The following is a 20,017-nucleotide window of genomic DNA, read 5'->3' as shown; positions in this document are numbered from 1 at the left end:
TTCATGAAGTTTATTTAATTCTTCTTGTAGCTCTTTACAAGAGTCTGTGTTAGTAATTCTCCTTTGTATTTTTGCATCATCTGCAAACATATTCAGATAGCTCTCATTTCCAGTGTTACTGTTTATATCATTTATATACACTAAAAACATGATTGGTGCCAGGACTGAACCCTGTGGTACTCCACTAGTCACTTCTTTCCATGATGAGTAGTTTCCTCTTAGTACTGTCCTCATTTCTCTTTTTATGAGAAAGTCTTGCATCCAACAAAACAGTTTACCTCGAATTCCTCCTTGATGGTACAGTTTCCATAAAAGTCTTTGGTGTGGTACTGTGTCAAAAGCTTTCTTGAAATCTAAATAGATACTGTCCACCCATCCTTCCCTTTCCTGTATTGTGTTTGTTACTCTGTCATAGTAGCTCAACAGATTAGTAACACATCATTTTCCTTTTCTGAAACCAAACTGTCTTTCTGTTAGCATACTGTGTTCTTCTAGATGATTTACCCAAGCTTTTCTTATAAGCTTTTCTAATACCTTGCTTACAACACTGGTCAGTGATACTGGTCAGTAGTTGAGTGGATTTTGTCTATTTCCTTTCTTGAATAAGGGGACAATATTTGCTTTTTTCCAAATATCAGGTAGATTACCTTGACACAAGGATTTCTTGAAAATTAAAAATAATGGTTTACTTAACTCCTTTGCACATTCTCGTAATACCCAACATGAAATTTCATCAGGACCACTTGCTTTTCCTCTGTCTAATCTACTTAACTCCTCCTGTATTACTTTTTTTGCTATTTGTATATCTGGTACTATGTGTGGACATGCGTGTTCCACAAAGTCCCTCTCAAAATTTTTTTCTTCTGTAAAAACTAATTGGAAATTCTTATTTAGTGCTTCACAAACATCTTTCTCTTGTGTATAAGTGATTCCCTCGTCCGTAATGGATTGTATTATATCTTTTACTTTAGTTTTGCTTCTGATATAGTTGTAAAACAGCTTTGGTTGATCACTACTTTTATTTATTATATCCTCCTCAAACTGTTTTTGGGCTTCCCTCCTTATTCTTGTATAGTCGTTTCTTGCCTGTTTGTAATTATTATACGCCCTTTCACTATTGTGTCTTCTGTATCTATTCCACAACAAATCTCTTCTTTCTTTTGATTTTTTACATTCTGTATTGAACCATTTCTGTATTTTCTTATCTGCTTCTTTGTGCTGTGGGATGTACGTCTGGACTCCTATTTCATAAAATTCACAAAATTTTTTATATACAGCATTTAAATCTTGTCCTCTAAGCTCATTTTCCCAATCAACTTCTAAGAAATACTTCTTTAGGTCTTGATAATTTCCCTTTTTATAGTTTAGGCTCTTTTTGTAACTGTCATTGCTGTTTACTATGTCATATGCTATCCTGAAGTTATAATTTAGTACTGCATGATCGCTTTTGCCGAGTGGAGGGTGATATATTAAACTGTCAATATCATTTTCTTGCCTTGTAAATATTAGATCTAGCACTGAAGGTACATCAAGTCCTCTTTTTCTGGTGGTTTCCCTCACATGTTGCGTTAAGAAAAACTCCTGCACGAGATCCAGGAGCTTTTGGTCCCAACAGCTTTCTTGGCTATTTATATCTAGAGTATTCCAATTTATATTTGTATTGAAGTCCCCAGTTAGTATAATTCTTTCCGATTTCTCTTCCATTTTATGTAGCAATGATCTTACACTCTGAATTGTACTCTCTGCCAGGTCCTCATATTCATCTCTTTCCCATGTGTTTGATCTGGGTAGCATGTACAAATTGGCTACAATTACTTTACCTTCAGATGTGTCGATCTCTACTGCAATCAGTTCTACTTGTGATGGTATATCTAGTTTAATTTCCTTGACTTTTAGATTTTTCTTAGTTAATATTATAATTCCTCCTCCTTTTTTTAAATATCTGTCTCTTCTCCATATATTGTATTCCTCTAAGTTTATTATGTCATTTGATATCCTTGGTATTAATTTTGTTTCAGTTAGGCTTATTATTTGTGGTTCATTTTCTCTGACATAATCATTCATCTCTAGTAATTTAGATACCATTCCATCCACATTTGAGTACATCAACTATATCATCTTGTTTATATACTTCTCATGACATAGTTCTACTACCTTCCTCCTTTTCATTTCCTTCTGTTTATGTACCACTTTTGTACCTGCAATCCTATTACTTTGTAAAAAAATGTGTTCTTCTCCTCCTCTGATCTTCCCGCATTTTTTGTTTTTGCTTCCTCCCTCTTCTCTTTCACTAATTCCAGTTCCTCTTGTGTTAGACATCTTTTTATCCATACATTTTTGAACTCCTCTTTTTCCATAAGATTCTTTGCATTTTTTATTATCTCCTCCACAGTGTTTACACTCTGGAAAGTCACCTTTAGAGGTCCTGACCTACTTTCCTCGTATTTCCCTAACCTTTTGTGTTCCTCTATGTCTTTACTACAGATTTCCTCTGATACTTCTTTCAATAAACTCATTACATTTGCCATCTCCTTTTTGTCTTTCGAAATCTTGTTTTTTACTTCTTCCTCTTCTATACCAGTGATTACTATAGATTTGTTGATATCTACTGAATCTCTGACTAACTTTGGATTGTTTTGGATTATTCTTTTCACTTCCTTTTTAATGCTTTTTTCTTCCACCCTTGTTTCTAAGTCTTTCCAAGTGTGTGTGTGTGTGTGTGTGTGTATGTGTGTGTGTGTGTGTGTGTGTGTGTGTGTGTGTGTGTGTGTGTGTGTGTGTAATTCACCGGGTCAGTCAGGATCACTTGATGGTCGCGATTGTCAGCTTTTACCCTCCCGGAAGGGAGCTGAAAGCTCATATAGTCCGATCTAAGGGCAAGGCTGTGACCTTCACACACGCACACACCCGTCCCCTTGCTCAAGGGGGACAGTAACCACCCGTTTCGTCAGTGAAACTTTTCGCAACCTGAGCGAGGCGCGAACTCCCGTCCACCAGTTGGCAAGCGGGAACGTTACCACTGCACCAGCGAGCGGTGTGTGTGTGTGTGTGTGTGTGTGTGTGTGTTTCTCTCTCTCTCTCTCTCCATGTGTGTGTGTGTGTGTGTGTGTATACTCTCTCTCTCTCCATTTGTGTGTGTGTGTGTGTGTGTGTGTGTGTGTGTGTGTGTGTGTTTGTTTCTCTCTCTCTCTCTCTTTCTCCATGTGTGTGTGTGTGTGTGTGTGTGTGTGTTTCTCTCTCCCTCTCTCTCCATGTGTGTGTGTGTGTGTGTGTTGTGTGTGTGTATACTGTGTGTGTGTGTGTGTGTGTGTGTGTGTGTGTGTGTGTGTGTGTATTTACCTATTTGTAGTATACAGGAAATGAGCAATGCTCGTGTTGTCCTGTCTCCATATCCACATTTATCTAGTCCACTTTTACACATTTATCTAGTCCACTTTTACACACATGAATGTTTTTCTCCTGCCCCACCTTTTCGTCTAAGTCATTTCAAATATTTATGTATTTACCTATTACTTTGTACCTAATTGTGATATACACGAAATGTGCTATGCTCGTGGGTTCCCGTCGCTGTTTCTCAGTAAGTCAAATTTAACTTTAAACTCGTTTAAGTTTTTAGACTGGACGATCTCTTTACCCAGCTTGTACATAAGTCTATACTTCTGTAAGGAAAGCTATATTTCTTGATATCCTTCAAGCAGCTTGACTTTTTCAATTTCATTCCGTGTCCCCTTGTTGCTCTCTTATCCCATAAAAACAGATCTTCTTTATCAATTTTATCTACTCCCACCAGATCCTCCTGCAGTATTTTACAATCCTCCTCAACCTCTACCTTCCTCAAGATCTTTACAACATCAGCAAACAGACTTGCATAACTGTTCACTCCATCTACCATATCAATTAAGGAAATCAGGAACATTACTGGCACCAACACCAAGCCCTGAGGGACTCCACTTGTTACTTCCCTCCATCCAGACATCCTATCCTTTATTACTGTCCTCATTTGTCTGTATACATGGAGAGTAATGAGGAGGATGGATGGTGAACTTGTTGAACGAAAGGCAATGATAGACTACGTGTGTGTGTGGATGAGCGAATGAGAAGACAAGTGTTGGATGCAAGGGTGTGGAAAGGGTGGGGGAATGGAGTCTCGGACCATCACTTAGTGATGGCCAAGGTAGAGCTGGAAAGAAAGTGGTTGAGGAGACGAAGGGGAAGACAGGAGGAAGCAGCTCCTATGAGAAGAGTGGAGAAATTGCAAGATAGTGAGAAAAGGACAGAGTATAAGAGCATAGTGGAAGAAAGATTGGGAAGGTGAGCTAGAGCAGATGGAAGGGGTGGAAGACGTATGTTAGATATTTACGGAAGAGATAAGCGCAGCGTATGAGGCGGTTTGTGGAGTGAGGAGGAGATGCAAGGGTGTGCAAGGGACAGCATGGTGGAATGAAGAGGTGAAACGAGCTGTGGAACAAAAGAAGAAGGCATATGGTGAATGGTTGGCGAGTAGAGGTAGGGGAGAAGATGAGAGAGAAAAGAGAGAGGTATATGTGAGCAGGAGAAGGGAGGTTAAGAGACTGGTGAAGGAGAGTAAGAAGAAAGTGAATGAAGAGTTTGGGAGGAATCTGAGTGTGAAATGGAGGGAGAGTAAGAAATTGTTTTGGAAGGAGGTAAAGAAAGTAAGGCAGTGTGAAAGGGGAAATAGTAGGGGAGTGAAAGATAGGAATAATAGATTGTTGGTGGAGAAGAGAGAGAAATTGAGGAGATGGAAGGAGTACTTTGAGGATTTGTTGAATGTAGAGAGTGAGAGCAGTGTGAGTATAAGTGGTTGGGGAATGGCTGGGAGAAGAAGAGATGAGAGGAGGGAGGAAGAGATCAGTAGGTCGGAAGTAGTGGAAGCGATGAAGAAGATTAAGCTGGGAAAGGCCCCAGGAATTGATGGAGTGTGTGGTGAAATGCTTAGGTATGGGGGTGAGATTGTTGTGGAGTGGATATGGAAGTTGTGTAGATTGGCTTGGGAAAAGGGAAGGGTTCCAGAGGACTGGAAATCAGGTATAATTGTTCCTCTGTACAAAGGAAAAGGGGAGAGAGAAGTATGTGGTAACCATAGGGGTATTTGCCTTCTTAGTGTGACTGGTAAAATATATGGGAGAATACTCATTGATAGGGTTAGGCATATGACAGAGGAGCTAGTGGGAGAAGAACAAGGGGGATTTAGGAAGGGAAAAGGGTGTGTAGATCAGATATTTGTTCTAAGATGTTTAGTGGAGAAGTATCTAGAGAAGGGAAGGAAAGTGTATGCTGCCTTCATGGACTTGGAGAAAGCTTATGACAGAATAGATAGGCAAGGTATGTGGAAGGTATTAAGAATATATGGAGTGGAGGGGAAATTGTTGAGTGCTGTGAAGAGTATGTACGAGGGAGCTAGGGCTACGGTGCGAGTGGATGGTGAGCTGAGTGAGTTCTTTGATCTCAATGTGGGACTGAAACAGGGGTGTGTGATGTCTCCATGGCCGTTTAATATATATATATGGATGGTATGTAAAGGAGGTGCAAGGTAGGGCAGTGGATGTGGGGGTGGCCCTAATGAATGAGGGTGAGATTTGGAAGCTTCCGGTGTTGCTGTTTGCTGATGATACAGTATTGTTGAGTGAAGATGAATGGGAGTTGCAAGGTTTGGTGAATGAATTTGGGACAGTGTGTAGGAGGAGGAAGCTGAAAGTTAATGTAAACAAAAGTAAAGTTATGGTGTTTGAGAGGAATGAAGTCACAGAGTGTGCAGTGAGGTTGGATGGTGAGGATATGGAGAATGTGAGTGCATTCAAGTACTTGGGTAGTGTGATGAGTAAGGATGGAACTTTGGGGGATGAAGTACGTGAAAGGGTACAGCAGGGAAGAAAGGTTGTTGGTACACTGAAAGCAGTGATGAGAAATAGGGACGTGAGTATGGAAGTTAAGAAGTCACTGCATGATGGTATTGTGATCCCTACCCTGACGTATGGAAGCGAGGCATGGACCTTGCAAGAGGGGAACAAGTCAAGAGTGAGAGCAGTGGAAATGAGTTACTTGAGAGGAGCATGTGGAGTGACGTGGAGGGACAGGTTGACGAATGAAGAAGTGAAGGAATGTTGTGGGGTAGATGTGGATGTGGTTGAAAAGATTAGGAGAAATACACTGAGGTGGTTTGGACATGTGGAGAGAATGGAGGATGAAAGACTGACTAAGAGGGTGTATGTAGGTGAGGTGGAGGGAGGGAGAGGGAGGGGTACACCGAGGATGAGGTGGAGGGATGGAGTTGAGAGGTATATGAGGGAGGGGGGGGTGAGTTGGGGGGAGGGGAGTCAAATGGTGGGTGACAGAGTGACTTGGAGGCGTTTTGTCTGCGGCCACCCATTGCGGGATTAAGGCGTCGGGCTATAGATAGATAGATAGATAGATTTGTCTCTCTCTCAAAAAGTCTCTCATCCATTCCAGGAGTTTCCCCTATAGTCCTCCTATATATTCTAGTTTCCACATTAGTCTCTTATGAGGTACCTTGTCAAAGGCCTTCTCTAAGTCTAAGTACACACAATCCACCCAACCATCTCTCTCCTGTACCATGTCAATTGCTCTTGAGTAAAAGTTCAACAAGTTGGAAACACATGACCTTCCACTTCTGCATCCAAACTGACATTCAGCCAAAATATTCATCTCTTCTAGATATTTTATCCATCTGTCTTTCAGGATTCTCTCACACAATTTTGCGACCATGCTGGTTAGAGACACTGGTCTATAATTCAGGGGATCTTCCCTGTTTCCTCCCTTATAAATTGGTACCACATGTGCCCTCTTCCATTTTTGTGGCACTTTCCCCTCTTCCAGAGAACACACAATTAAACTGTGAATTTTATCCGCCAGTTGTTCTCTGTATTCCTTCAGTACCCAATTAGAAATTCCATCAGGTCCTGGGGCTTATACCTTTTTCAAAATTCCTTTCTTCTTCTCTACGAATTCTTGTGTATTCATTTCTAGTTCTTTTATATTTTTCTTTGTTCTGTTGTTACCTTCCTTTCTCCAGTTATTCCACGCCTTGTCTATCTCATTTTTTCCTATCATACACCTTCTATTAAACCACTCTTTTTTCCTGCTTTCTTTCCCTCTTACTCTTGGTACAAATTTTTCCACTCCCAAATTATAGAGGTCTAGAATGATATCACACTTCCTCTGTATCTCTCTTGTTTCTATGAATTTCTCCAATCCGCATTTTCAAAAAATTTTCTCAATCCTGCAAAATTTGCTCTCCCAAAGTTGTATCTTCCCAGTCTATGAAGCTCGTCTCTTGGCTTGACATTCCCTATTATCATCTGGAATTCAATGACCACATGATCACTTTTTCCTATAGGACAGAAATATTTCAATGATTCTATTACATCGGGTTCTTTGGTAAACAGTAAATCTAACCTTGCTGGTGTGTCCTCACCTCGGAACTGTGTCTCTTCTTTAACGAATTGCGTCATCACATTATTCATTATTATATTTAATAATATAGTGCCCCACGAATCATCGCCGCCTCCTAAGTCCCATTCCTTCCACTTCACGTCTTTACAGTTAAAATCACCCACCAAAATTATATTGTTGCTTTTCTCAATTCATTCATTCATTCATTGCCAGATGCCATGTATCCCAGACGGGGTGGCCAAGGGCTTAGAGTTAATTATTTTTACAGGGACGGGCACTAATCCTCCACCAACCCCACTTGACACATAGGGATGCCAACAGCATCTGGTGTTCCCAGGCGGTCACCCATCCAAGTACTAACCAGACCCAACGTTGCTTAACTTCGCTGATCGGACGGGAAGCGGTGTACTCAACATGGTATGCCGTTTTCTCAATTATTTTTTGTAAATAACTAGCCATATCTGACAACATTTCCTAGTATTTGTCAAGTGTGTGTGTGTGTGTGTGTGTGTGTGTGTGTGTGTGTGTGTGTGTGTGTGTGTGTGTGTGTGTGTGTTCTTACCTAATTGTTCTTACCTAATTGTATCTTTACAGGAATGAGTCAAGCTCGTACTGTCCCGTGTCTTAAACCATATTTATCGTACATATCTTTAAATTTGTGAATTTTTTTGGCACACACTATTTCATTCGGTAGTGCATTCCATTGATCAATAGCTCTGTTTGGGAAACTGAATTTCCTTACGTCTTTATCACCTCTCTTCTTATGCAGTTTTTTGCAGTGTCCTCTTGCTGATGCTTCTCCATATGTTAAGTAATCATTTATGTCTATTTTCTCCTTCCCTGATATGCACTTATATAGCATTATCATGTCACCTCTTTTCCTTCTCTCCTGTAGTGCTGGTAGATTCTGTTTATTTAGTCTTTCTTCGTAGCTTAGGTCCTTTAAGCTTGGTATCCATCTTGTAGCGGCCCTTTGAACTTTTACAATCTTGTCTATATGCTTTTTGAGATGAGGACTCCAGACTACTGATGCATATTCCAGGGTTGGTCTAATGAATGATGTTATTATCCTTCTTAGCATGTCTTCATTTATGTGTGTGAATGCTATTCTCATATTTGCAAGCAGTGTATACATGTACCGTACCTTCTCGCTGATGTGGTCAGCCGGAGAGAGTCTGTTATTGATAATTACACCTAGGTCCTTCTCTCTTTCTGATGTGTATAGGGTTTTATTTCCTAACTTATAATCCCAATCAGGTCTTTTTCCACTTTTACCAAACTTGATTACATGACACTTGTCCACATTGAATTCCATTTGCCATGTACTACTCCATTCATGAAGTTTATTTAATTCTTCTTGTAGCTCCCTACAAGAGTCTGTGCTAGTAATTCTCCTTTGTATTTTTGCATCATCTGCAAACATATTCAGATAGCTCTCATTTCCAGTGTTACTGTTTATATCATTTATATACACTAAAAACATGATTGGTGCCAGCACTGAACCCTGTGGTACTCCACTGGTCACTTCTTTCAATGATGAGTAGTTTCCTCTTAGTACTGTCCTCATTTCTCTTTTTATGAGAAAGTCTTGCATCCAACAAAACAGCTTGCCTCGAATTCCTCCTTGATGGCACAGTTTCCATAAAAGTCTTTGGTGTGGTACTGTGTCAAAAGCTTTCTTGAAATCTAAATACATACTGTCCACCCATCCTTCCCTTTCCTGTATTGTGTTTGTTACTCTGTCATAGTAGCTCAAGATTAGTAACACATGATTTTCCTTCTCTGAAACCAAACTGTCTTTCTGTTATCATACTGTGTTTTTCTAGATGATTTACCCAAGCTTTTCTTATAAGCTTTTCTAATACCTTGCTTACAACACTGGTCAGTGATACTGGTCAGTAGTTGAGTGGATTTTGTCTATTTCCTTTCTTGAATAAGGGGACAATATTTGCTTTTTTCCAAATATCAGGTAGTTTACCTTGACTTAAGGATTTCTTGAAAATTAAAAATAATGGTTTACTTAACTCCTTTGCACATTCTCGTAATACCCAACATGAAATTTCATCAGGACCACTTGCTTTTCCTCTGTCTAATCTACTTAACTCCTCCTGTATTACTTTTTCTGCTATTTGTATATCTGGTAGTATGTGTGGGCATGCATGTTCCACAAAGTCCCTCTCAAAAATTTTTTCTTCTGTAAAAACTGATTGGAAATTCTTTTTCAGTGCTTCACAAATATCCTTCTCTTGTGTATAGATGATTCCCTCGTCCATAATGGATTGTATTTTATCTTTTATTTTCGTTTTGCTTCTGATGTAGCTGTAAAATAGCTTCGAGTGATCACTGCTTTTATTTATGATATCCTCCTCAAACTGCATATGGGCTTCCCTCCTTATTCTTGTATACCGGTAATCATTTCTTGTCTGTTTATAGTTGCTATATGCCCTCTCATTAATGTGTCTTCTGTATCTATTCCACAACAAATCTCTTTTTTCTTTTGATTTTTTTTACATTCTGTATTGACCATTTCATTATTTTCTTTTCTGCTTCTGTGTGCTGTGGGATGTACTTCTGGCCTCTTATTTCATAAAGTTCACAGAATTTTTTACATATAGCATTTAAATCTTGTCCTCTAAGCTCCTTTTCTCAATCAATTTTTCTAAGAAGTACTTCTTTAGGTGAGGTTGGATGGTGAGGATATGGAGAATGTGAGTGCATTCAGGTACTTGGGTAGTGTGATGAGTAAGGATGGAACTTTGGGGGATGAAGTACGTGAAAGGGTACAGCAGGGAAGGAAGGTTGTTGGTTCACTGAAAGCAGTGACGAGAAATAGGGAGGTGAGTATGGAAGTTAAGAAGTCGCTGCATGATAGTATTGTGATCCCTACCCTGACGTATGGAAGCAAGGCGTGGACCTTACATGAGGGGAGCAAGTCAAGAGTGAGAGCAGTGGAAATGAGTTACTTGCGAGGAGCATGTGGAGTTACATGGAGGGTCAGGTTGACCAATGAAGAAGTGAAAGAACGTTGTGGGGTGGATGTGGATGTGGTTGAGAAGATTAGGAGAAATACACTGAGGTGGTTTGGACATGTGGAGAGAAAGGAGAATGAAAGACTGACTAAGAGGGTGTATGTAGGTGAGGTGGAGGGAGGGAGAGGGAGGGGCAGAATGAGGATGAGGTGGAGGGATGGAGTTGAGAGGTATATGAGGGAGGGGGGGGGGTGAGTTGGTGGGAGGGTAGTCAAATGGTGGATGACAGAGCGACTTGGAGGCATTTTGTCTGTGGCCACCCTTTGCGGGATTAGGGCGTCGGGCTATAGATAGATAGACTTCTTTAGGTCATGATAGTTTCCCTTTTTATAGTTTGTGTGTGTGTGTGTGTGTGTGTGTGTGTGTGTGTGTGTGTGTGTGTGTGTGTGTGTGTGTGTGTGTGTGTGTGTGTGTGTGTGCTCTCTCTGTGCATGTGTATGTATTGGTATGTAGCTATGTAAGGTACTCTATATATGGTACTGTACCATATACTCTCTAGAGCACGAGAAATTTTGGCTTGTAACCAAAATTATTCTATATTACTACTACTATTACTACTACTACAAATACTACTGCCACTATAATTACCGGTATTATTATTATTATTATTATTACCATTATTATCATTATTATTTGACCTGTAATCAAAATCATTAAGGTACGGTACAGATAATAACAATTTTAATAAATAACAGTTATAATAATAATAATAATGTGTGTGTGTGTGTGTGTGTGTGTGTACTCTCTCTCTCTCTCTCATAAAACAACAAGTCCAATAATACATAATGATAGATGCATAGCTACAGACAGTCCGACAGGCCTAACTAGGTAAACAGACTGGGAGATGGAAAAGCAGATGTACAGACAGATACCCAGACAGACAGGCAGATAAACAGATACCCAGACATATAGATAGGTAGACAGATAGAGAGAGAGATAAAGAGACAAATACTGACAGACAGACATGTAGATAGCTACAAAGAGAACCTGACAGATATACAGATAAATGGATAGAGAACCAGATAGATAGATATATAGATGGATACACAGATGGATAAACATAAAGCATCCAATCACTCACCACTGGTACTCCGCACTGAGTGTCATCATGCCAGTTCTTTCTCCTCTTCCAGGGTGAGTCACCGGAGAGGTGTTGTGGGACCTCCATACACACACACAATCTACTGCATGGCTACATACTTTTCCTTAGTACATTTCCATGATGCACTTCTTCATGATTAGCATAACAAAACAATTAAAACACTTGTAATGCTGTCTGTAACACTTCCAGGATAAGTCACTGACGAGATGGTGTTACTGGTAGGGGATCTCTTCTTGAATATATACCGTACGGTATGGAACAGTAATAAAAAACATAATCTACCAAGTACAGTACCGGTATGGTATACACACTTTTCCTTAGTACATTTCAATGATGTTCTTCTTTGTGATTAGCATTAGAAAACAATTAAAACACTTGCAGTGCTCTGCAGCTGGCCTAATGCTGTCAGCAGCACTTCCAAAATAAATCACAAGACAGAAGGTGTTCAGAGATCTCCAGTCATCCACTTATGGAGATTTCAAGGTCCAAAAAAATTTCTATCTTTTTACCCATCTATCACACTTGTAACACCATCTACGGTATCTGTCTACTTAACACAGCACTTCTTTGTGACTAGCATTACACTTTTGGATGAGTCACTACAGAGAAAGTGTTAAAGGATGTTATATCCTTAGCACATTTCACTTTCTAACACTATGTAACACTTTTGGGATAAGTCACTAGAGAGAAGGCATTAAAGGATCTGTTACATCCTTAGCACATTTCACAGAGCACTGTGATGCAATGTAACACTTCTACAATATGTCACTAGAGAGAAGGCTTTAACGGATATTGCAATCGTAGCACATTACGGAGCACTGGGTAACACATTTAGGATAAGTCACTAGAAAGAAGGTGTTGAGGGATCTCCACAGACACACTTGTAACACCTTTGTAACACTATGTAACATTTCCAGGATACGTCATCAACGAGGTGTTAAGGGATAGCCGTCGTCCACTACTTCTTTGCCTTTGTAACGCTACCGGCATGTAACACTTCTAAGATAAGTCTCCAATGGGAAGGTGTTAGGGCATCACCATCCCGAACTACTTTTTGACTAGCATAATGGGTTACTAATGGGGTGAAATATTGGAAATGAGTCACTAAAGAGGTGTTAAGGGATATGTCTTCCATGAGGAACCATCAATATTGAATACACCCAGGATAAGTCACCAATGAGACGGTGTTAAGGGATCTCCACCGTGTGGAAACATCAATATTGAATACATCCAGGATAAGTCACTAAAGAGACAGTGTTAAGGGATCTCCTGTGTATGGAACCGTCAATACTGAATACAGCCAAGATAAGTCACCAATGAGACAGTGTTAAGGGATCTCCGTCATTCCATCCAGGATGAGTCACCAACGAGACGGTATTAAGGGATCTGCGTCATTATATCCACGATACATCACCAAAGAGATGATGTTGTGGTGTCTCCGTCATCGTACCCAGCCAGAGACGGTGTTAAGCAATTCCCAGGATAAATCACCAGACAGAATGTATTATGGGATCTCCGTCATCACATCTAGAATAAGTCACTAGCCAGAAGGTGTCAAGGGCTCTTCGTCATCTCAAGTCCATCTGAAAATAAAAGAAAAATATTATTGGTATAATGGAGAATATAAATCACTTACAAAAACATGTTAGGGAGCTTCTGAAATTGCAAATAACTTAGGAAAATGAGTTCGAAAGCTTTTGAGGTAATCATTTAGGAAAAGGTGTCAGGGAGCTTTTGAAGTAATAAATCACTTAGGAAAAGGTGATAGGGAGCTTTTAAAACAATACAGTAAGTCACTTATGAAAAAGTGTTAGGAAGCTTTTGACTAGTAACAATGGAGACACAAGGAGGGTAATGAGTACCTAATAAGCAAAATAAATCAATTAGGAAATGGTGTCAGGGAGGCTCAGGATATTTGGAGGACAGCAAGGTGTAATAAGCAAAATAAATCACTCAGGAAAATGTGTTGGGGAAATTCAAGATATTTAGAGGACAGTAAGGTATAACAAGCAAAATAAATCACTTATGAAAAGGTGATACGGAGCTTTTGACTTGTAACCAAGGAGACTCAAGATACTTAGATGACAGTAAGGTGTACTAAGAAAAAAAAATCACTTAAAAAAAGGTGTTAAGGAGCTTCTCACTAGTAACCAAAGAGACTGAGATAAGAAGACAGCAATATGTCTCCGTCAATAGCCAGATGTCAAAATCCTACAAGGGGTGGCCATTTGTCTTTGAGTTAGTTGTCTTAAGGGGAGGGGTATTAACCCTCCACCAACCCATTTGCTGACACGTAAGGAACACATGTGGGTTGGTCATATATAGGGTTACCACCCAGCACTGCCATTAGGCTTGTCACTCAATGTAAAGCCACCTGAAAAGGAAAGAAGCGTAATAAACCACCTGAAAAGGAAAGATAAGTAATAAGCCACCTGAAAAGAAATGAAGAGTAATAAGCCACATGAAAAGGTAAGAAGAGTAATAAACCACCTGGAAAGAAAGAAGCGTAATAAACCACCTGAAAAGGAAAGATAAGTAATAAGCCACCTGAAAAGAAATGAAGAGTAATAGGCCACATGAAAAGCTAAGAAGAGTAATAAACCACCTGGAAAGAAAGAAGAGTACTAAGCCACCTGAAAAGGAAAGAAGAGTAATAAGCCACCTGAAAAGGAAAGAAGAGTAATAAGCCACCTGAAAAGGAAAGAGGAGCAATAAAATGTGACAGGAGATATGGGAAAATGGGAAGCAAGGTGAGCAGACACAGAAAAAGAATGACAGAGGTGAAGGAAGAAGCAGACAGCATTGCATCAAGTGAGTCAATGATGGTCCGTGATAAGCAAAAAAAAAATCACTTGCAAAAAGGTGTTTAGGGGGCAGTTTTTTTTAGCATCTATCAGCTCAAAATTTATAAATGAAGGCTGCCAATATTCTGAGATGTCTGGGAGGGACAGATAAATTATAGATAGACAGACAGGTAAATAAACAAGTAGGTAAACTGACAGATAAATTTTTGACCAAAAAATGACCTATATACTGTATCAACTCAAACAATGAGAAAGAGAAAAAACATAACAGAGGCATCTGATTTTCAAAAAACAAAAACAAAAGTAGTTTACATATGCTTAATGGGGACTTTTGGTTCGGCCAGGGATAGATAAATAGATATACGGCTACAAGGTATACCATAAATAAACAGATAAATTGATAAACAGAAAATATAAATACAGTATCACCCTGTTGGGTTGCTAACTAAAGAGGTGTAGGGTAAGCAGACCTCTGGGATGTGTAAGCCTCTTTATTCCACAAGATATAGATTGGTCCCATTGGGCCGTTACATAACTGTCGCGCCTGCAAGTGCTGCCTGCCAAACCTCTCGTGCGGCACATATCTTACATCTCCCATCCAAGATGACCTCTCGAAGACAGATGGTAATCTGACATAACAAAAATAGGAAATGGGTCATAACAGTCTATCTATCTATCTATATACCCAGGCTGCTTCCCCCATGGAAAGGGAGGTAACAGGCATAAAATATTGGGGCATAGCAATACTTAATGTAACAAAATGCATAACAGACACATAACGCATGGTAAATCTATGTGATAGCAGGAGGCACGGATTATTGAGGCATAATGTATTTAATAGTAAAATGTGATGGTAAATAAGCTACATACAAGACATAATGTATAGAGGCGTAATAGTGCCTGAAATACAGTATAACACGTCAAATCATAACACAGACAGAGTAGTACTCAATATACATAATGCTTACCCTAACTTATTAACAACTGTACACAGTACAGTAGGCTCGCCCAGTGCGCGTCATCACAGTGCGCGGATCGCACTGTGCGCGAGTGACCAAAAATCATAACAAAAAACCTTGAATGCGCGAGTTTACCCCACAAAACACGAGGCAGAGGCAAGAAGTGGCTTAGAAACGCCATTTTCCATCAGTACGCAACCCCCCACACACAAAATGCGCCAATAGTGACCTAGAGGCTCATGGGGAAGGTGCTCCAAAGGAGTCTACAATAAGATATCGCCAATAACAGCTTCAATAATAACGTTTTTGGCAATAACAGTAAGTTAGAATAGATAACCAGTTTCTATAATAATGATGTTTATTTCGTGAATACCAAGTTGTTATACTCCCAATACATCCATAACAAGATGAGGAATGAAACAAACAAGCAAGAAGAGATGAAAGAAATTGCCGAAAATGTGAGCAGTAGCGAGGAGGAGAGGGAGGATCCTCCCCTCACCACCTCCCCTGACTCGCCCACCGCCGTCCTCCACTGCCCCACCTGACTCACCAGCCGCCTCCTTCTCCACCTTCACAGCCCCACCTGACTCACCTGCTTCACCTGGCATTCCTGCAACCCCCACCATAATGACTGTTGCTGCATTCTGGAAGAAATGTAACATTCAACAGGCTGTAAATTTCTTCGTCAAAGCCTGGAATAAGACAACATTGACAACCGTTAAACAAGCGTGGTGCGGCCTGGGTGGTGGCGGGGGCACTGTAAGTGCATTGCTGCGCCTCAGAACCCCTGTTGTTTAAGTCCATCAGGCCTGTTGTCTACTGTTGTTAAGGTGACTGCCCATATTTTTGTTATTGCAGCTATATCTGTAGTACAATGTCTGAAAAATTTGACCTTTTTTGTCTCTAAGGGCCAAAAAATGTCCAGGTATTAGGGGGTACCGCCCATATGTAATTTTTCCCATAAGATTATGTATTCCCAGTATGCGAATTCCCAGTGCGCGAGGTCGTGGACCGCCCAATCTCTCGCGCACTGTGCAAGCCTACTGTACTTAACAACTACACAACATAGTCATTCAGCCATGTGGGCCACTGATCCACCTACAGAGGACATGCTGGAGCAGTTGAGGGCGGCATAAGAGACTCTGTTGAAGACGCCGGGTTGGCAGGTGGGGCTGAGGGTAGTGCGAGAGGCTGTGTGGGGCACATCAGGTGTGTGCGGTAAGGGGGTGGAGCACTGACCAGCAGGTGCTGCGGAGGTGGCCACTACCATTTAGCCACACCGTGTATTGCCTGCGCAGTAGAACCTCCGACACAATGCCTGCTCTATCCCACAGTTCGGAGGCCTGGTTTGGGATGTGGACATGCTGACCAGGCTGCAGCGACACTAATTCCCTGGGGGTGTCATGGGTGTGCAGCCGTTCTTGCGTCTCAGCCACCTGTCTCTCACGTCATCGCAAAGCCTGGTGCCAGTGCCTGTCCTCCTGCAGGTGCTACCTGGCAGTAGGCACCTCAACGTGGAGCTGCCTCCCAGTGGCCAGTTGGGGAGGGGGGGGGAGAACTTGTTAGCCTCATGGAGAGGGGTGTTCAGGTACTGAAGATGGGATAGTGAGACCTTGTCCATGTTGAGGCTGTCACTCCAACTTGTGTTGTCTCATATCAACCTCTTGGCAGTCTTTATGGCCGCCTCTGCATGACCATTCGACTGTGGATACTGGGTGGATGAGAGGCGTATGGCCATGCCCCATGCTCTAAAGAAGGCATCCATTTCTTCACTGATGAGGTTCGTCCCGCCATTTATGGAGATCTGTTCAGGGGTCCCCACCAGGAGATGTAGGTCCACAACTGCGACTTCATTTTGGTGGATGTAGCTCCGTGTGGGAAGTGCACCACTACCAGCCATCCTGCCAACCCATCAGCGTACGCCATGTAAACGTGGCCCTCCACCCGGAACATGTCCACTGAAGTTAATTGGAACAGGTAATCCGCAGGTGGAGTGAGGGTGAGCGACTCCGGTGGCAGTGAGGGAGCATGAGTGTCAGACGAGGAACACATAGCTCTGTGGTGATGTAGGTCACCCTCCATTCCAGGCCAGGGTTCTCTCCTTCAACCTGAACAGCCTAGGATTGACCAGGTCTGCAAGAACTTAGTCCCCCAGCAGTTTTACAAGGGGGCAGTGGTTGGTCACGATGGTAAGGTGGGGGCACCCTAACAGGAAGAGCCTTGTCTTGTGGAAGCACCATACCACGGCAAGCACCTCTCCTTCCACCGTGCGTAGCCTGCCTCCGCCCGGGAGATGACTGCTGCCACACAGTGCAAGGTGCCACCCACCCTTGCAACAGAAGGGCGCCTCAGCGGACAGACAACTGCAATATTGTTGGCAGATCACAAAGCCTATGTCGTCTCTACTCCAACTGGTGATGGCCACGGTGGGGCGAGTACTGTCATAGTAGATCAGGCTGTCCTTGAGTAGGTGACATATGATGTCCTGTGCCTGACAGACCTTGGTACAGTAAAACCTCGATTTAACTGCATTCATTCTAATGGCAACCCCAAACTAATGACACAAATCTCCCGAGGAATATTTATGCAAAAAATTTTACAAAATTCCCCCCAAATGGATAAAAATTAGAAAGAAATTCAAATGTGGTGGGTGCCACGTGCATCTTGATCGTCTGTTTGCAGTTTCCCACCAACTGGATATGTTTATGCTCACCCACTCTTCCTCCCACCTAGCCGGACTCAAAAGCATCCCACATGTGTGTTTATTTCGCAGGATTTGTGAGATACCTCATGAGAAGGAGTACTGATGAGCTTTTGACTCTCACCTATGAATTTATGTGAGAAAGTACATACACTATTGCGGTGTAAGCCCTAATCTAACGGAATTTCATTTTTTACAGCATGCTCAGGGTCTCCTAGGGTGATGTTAAATCGAGGTTTTACTGTACATAGATGGTCATCCAAGTACTCAAGCTTTCCTGATGGCTTCCTTAGTAGTTCCCTGATCGGTTCCCTGCCAGGGGTTGTGGACAAGAATGGGGCTAGTTGGTTTACAAAACCAAACCACGACCTGATCTCTGATACAGCTGGCTTTTCTGGCATAGGGAAGGTGTTGACTGTTGCCAAGTGGTCATCGGTGAGTTTGTACGAATCCAAGTCCAGGTGATAGCCCACGAAAACAGCCTCCCTCCTACAGAAGGCAAACTTCTCTGGTTTAAGAGTCATGCCTTTCTTGGTACAAGTCTGCAGGAATTCATATGCATGCCAGAAGGTCTCCTCTACATTTGAGTCAAACAACAGTATCATCCACAAACTTGAATTTACTGTGAATGTCTTGAATTGCATCATCAAACCTTTGGGTGTAAGCATCAGACGTGGAACAGTGGTCCATGGGGTTCTGGCAGTATTAAAACCTCCCCCACGGTGTGATGAAAAGTGGTGAAGAGTCGGCTCTCCTCATCCAGTTCTACCTGATGAAACCCCCAGTAGGCGTTAGCCACCATCTTGTAAGAATGGAGTGGGACGCTGGACACCAAGCTGAAGGGTGCCTGGGTGTGGTGGGTCTCCCTGCAACAGAACATATTAAGGTGCTGATAGTCTACTGTGCACCTGGACTGACCAGACTTCTTGGCGACTACCACCATTCTGGTACACCACTCCATGGCCTCACCTGCTGGGACGGGCTGCAGCACGCCCCTCCTGTTGTCCTCATCGATCTGGGCCTTCACCTCGGGTTCTCTTTGGCTCCGAGGCGGGAATGTGGCAGGTATAAGGGGTGGCGCCGGAGAGGAAGTGAATGTGGTGGGGTTTTCCAGCCATGGCAGGGAGAGGCTCTCTCGACATGTTGAATGTCATGGCGGAGAAATGCTGGAGGAGCCACTGTTCTAACCTGGGGACATTCTCCTCCACCAGGGCAAAGGGTGGAGCTGCAGGCCTGGTGGGAGCGGAGGGGGCGGTGTCCCCTCCACCTGGACATTGCACACTGTAGGTGCTGGGTGGGGGAAGGTGGTGTGGATGAGTTCTAAAGCTATACAGGCATCTAGGGAGAGGTAGAATCACTCAGCTGACTTCATAAAATAAATAGGCCTATCCTGGGTGGTCCATCGTTCGCCAATGCCGATCCTGCAGGGGGCTGAATCCAGGCATCACAGGTGTAGATTAGCAACGTCCCTAATGCTAGCCCAAAGCTGTAACAGCACAGGCTTGGCTTTACCTGTAGGGATGAAAGTAAAGCTGGCCCAGCCACACACACATGCGCCCCAGTGTTGGCAACAGCTGAGGCCAAAACATGCCCCGGTTAGTGTCCTGGCCGACGGAAACCTCAATCAAGGATGGAGGGCTAGGTGGGCGCTGGCGATGGCCACAGCACTCTCTGGGTCCGGGGAGGGGTTGCAAAGGCCGTGTAGCCCCCGGCAAGGGACGTTGCCTTCCTGCAACAGTTTAAGTGGCCGATTTTCTGGCATGAATGACACTTAATTGAACTTGCTGGGTAGTTGGTCCGTCTGAGGCCATGGGCCCCTCTGCTTTTCCTGCACGGTCGGGGGAAGGGCATGGCCATGGAGGGAGTGGTTCAGTTAGCTGCAACAGTGGGGGGCACCCTGGCGATGTCGCTAGGGAACCACTGCCAGTCGCACCAGGGCATTCCCGCCAACCTTTATCACGGGCCGCTTCGTACGTGCAACACACTGCCCT

General features: G+C 42.5%; 1 protein-coding gene and 1 non-coding gene across 2 annotated transcripts in view; both read right to left on the bottom strand.

Moving 5' to 3' along the window:
- LOC145416409 (signal peptide peptidase-like 3) overlaps positions 1-11,765 on the bottom strand; it is a 295,615-nt gene extending 283,850 nt beyond the window's left edge. Inside the window, exon 1 of the mRNA XM_080285356.1 lies at positions 11,542-11,765. Coding sequence (XP_080141482.1) covers positions 11,542-11,570 — 29 coding nt within the window. The 5' untranslated portion in view covers positions 11,571-11,765. The remainder of the gene's footprint in view (positions 1-11,541) is intronic.
- LOC145416572 (5S ribosomal RNA) lies at positions 7,744-7,861 on the bottom strand. The gene has a single exon (XR_013900303.1). It is a non-coding gene; the product is annotated as a 5S ribosomal RNA (ribosomal RNA).
- Positions 11,766-20,017: the final 8,252 nt, after the last annotated feature.

Source organism: Coenobita brevimanus, chromosome 106 (assembly GCF_032717465.1).
Source record: "Coenobita brevimanus isolate Jiangsu-jjx chromosome 106, ASM3271746v2, whole genome shotgun sequence".
Lineage (NCBI taxonomy): Eukaryota > Metazoa > Arthropoda > Malacostraca > Decapoda > Coenobitidae > Coenobita > Coenobita brevimanus.
The sequence above is the reverse complement of the archived record's forward strand: the minus strand, read 5'-3'. Positions and strand labels throughout refer to the sequence as shown.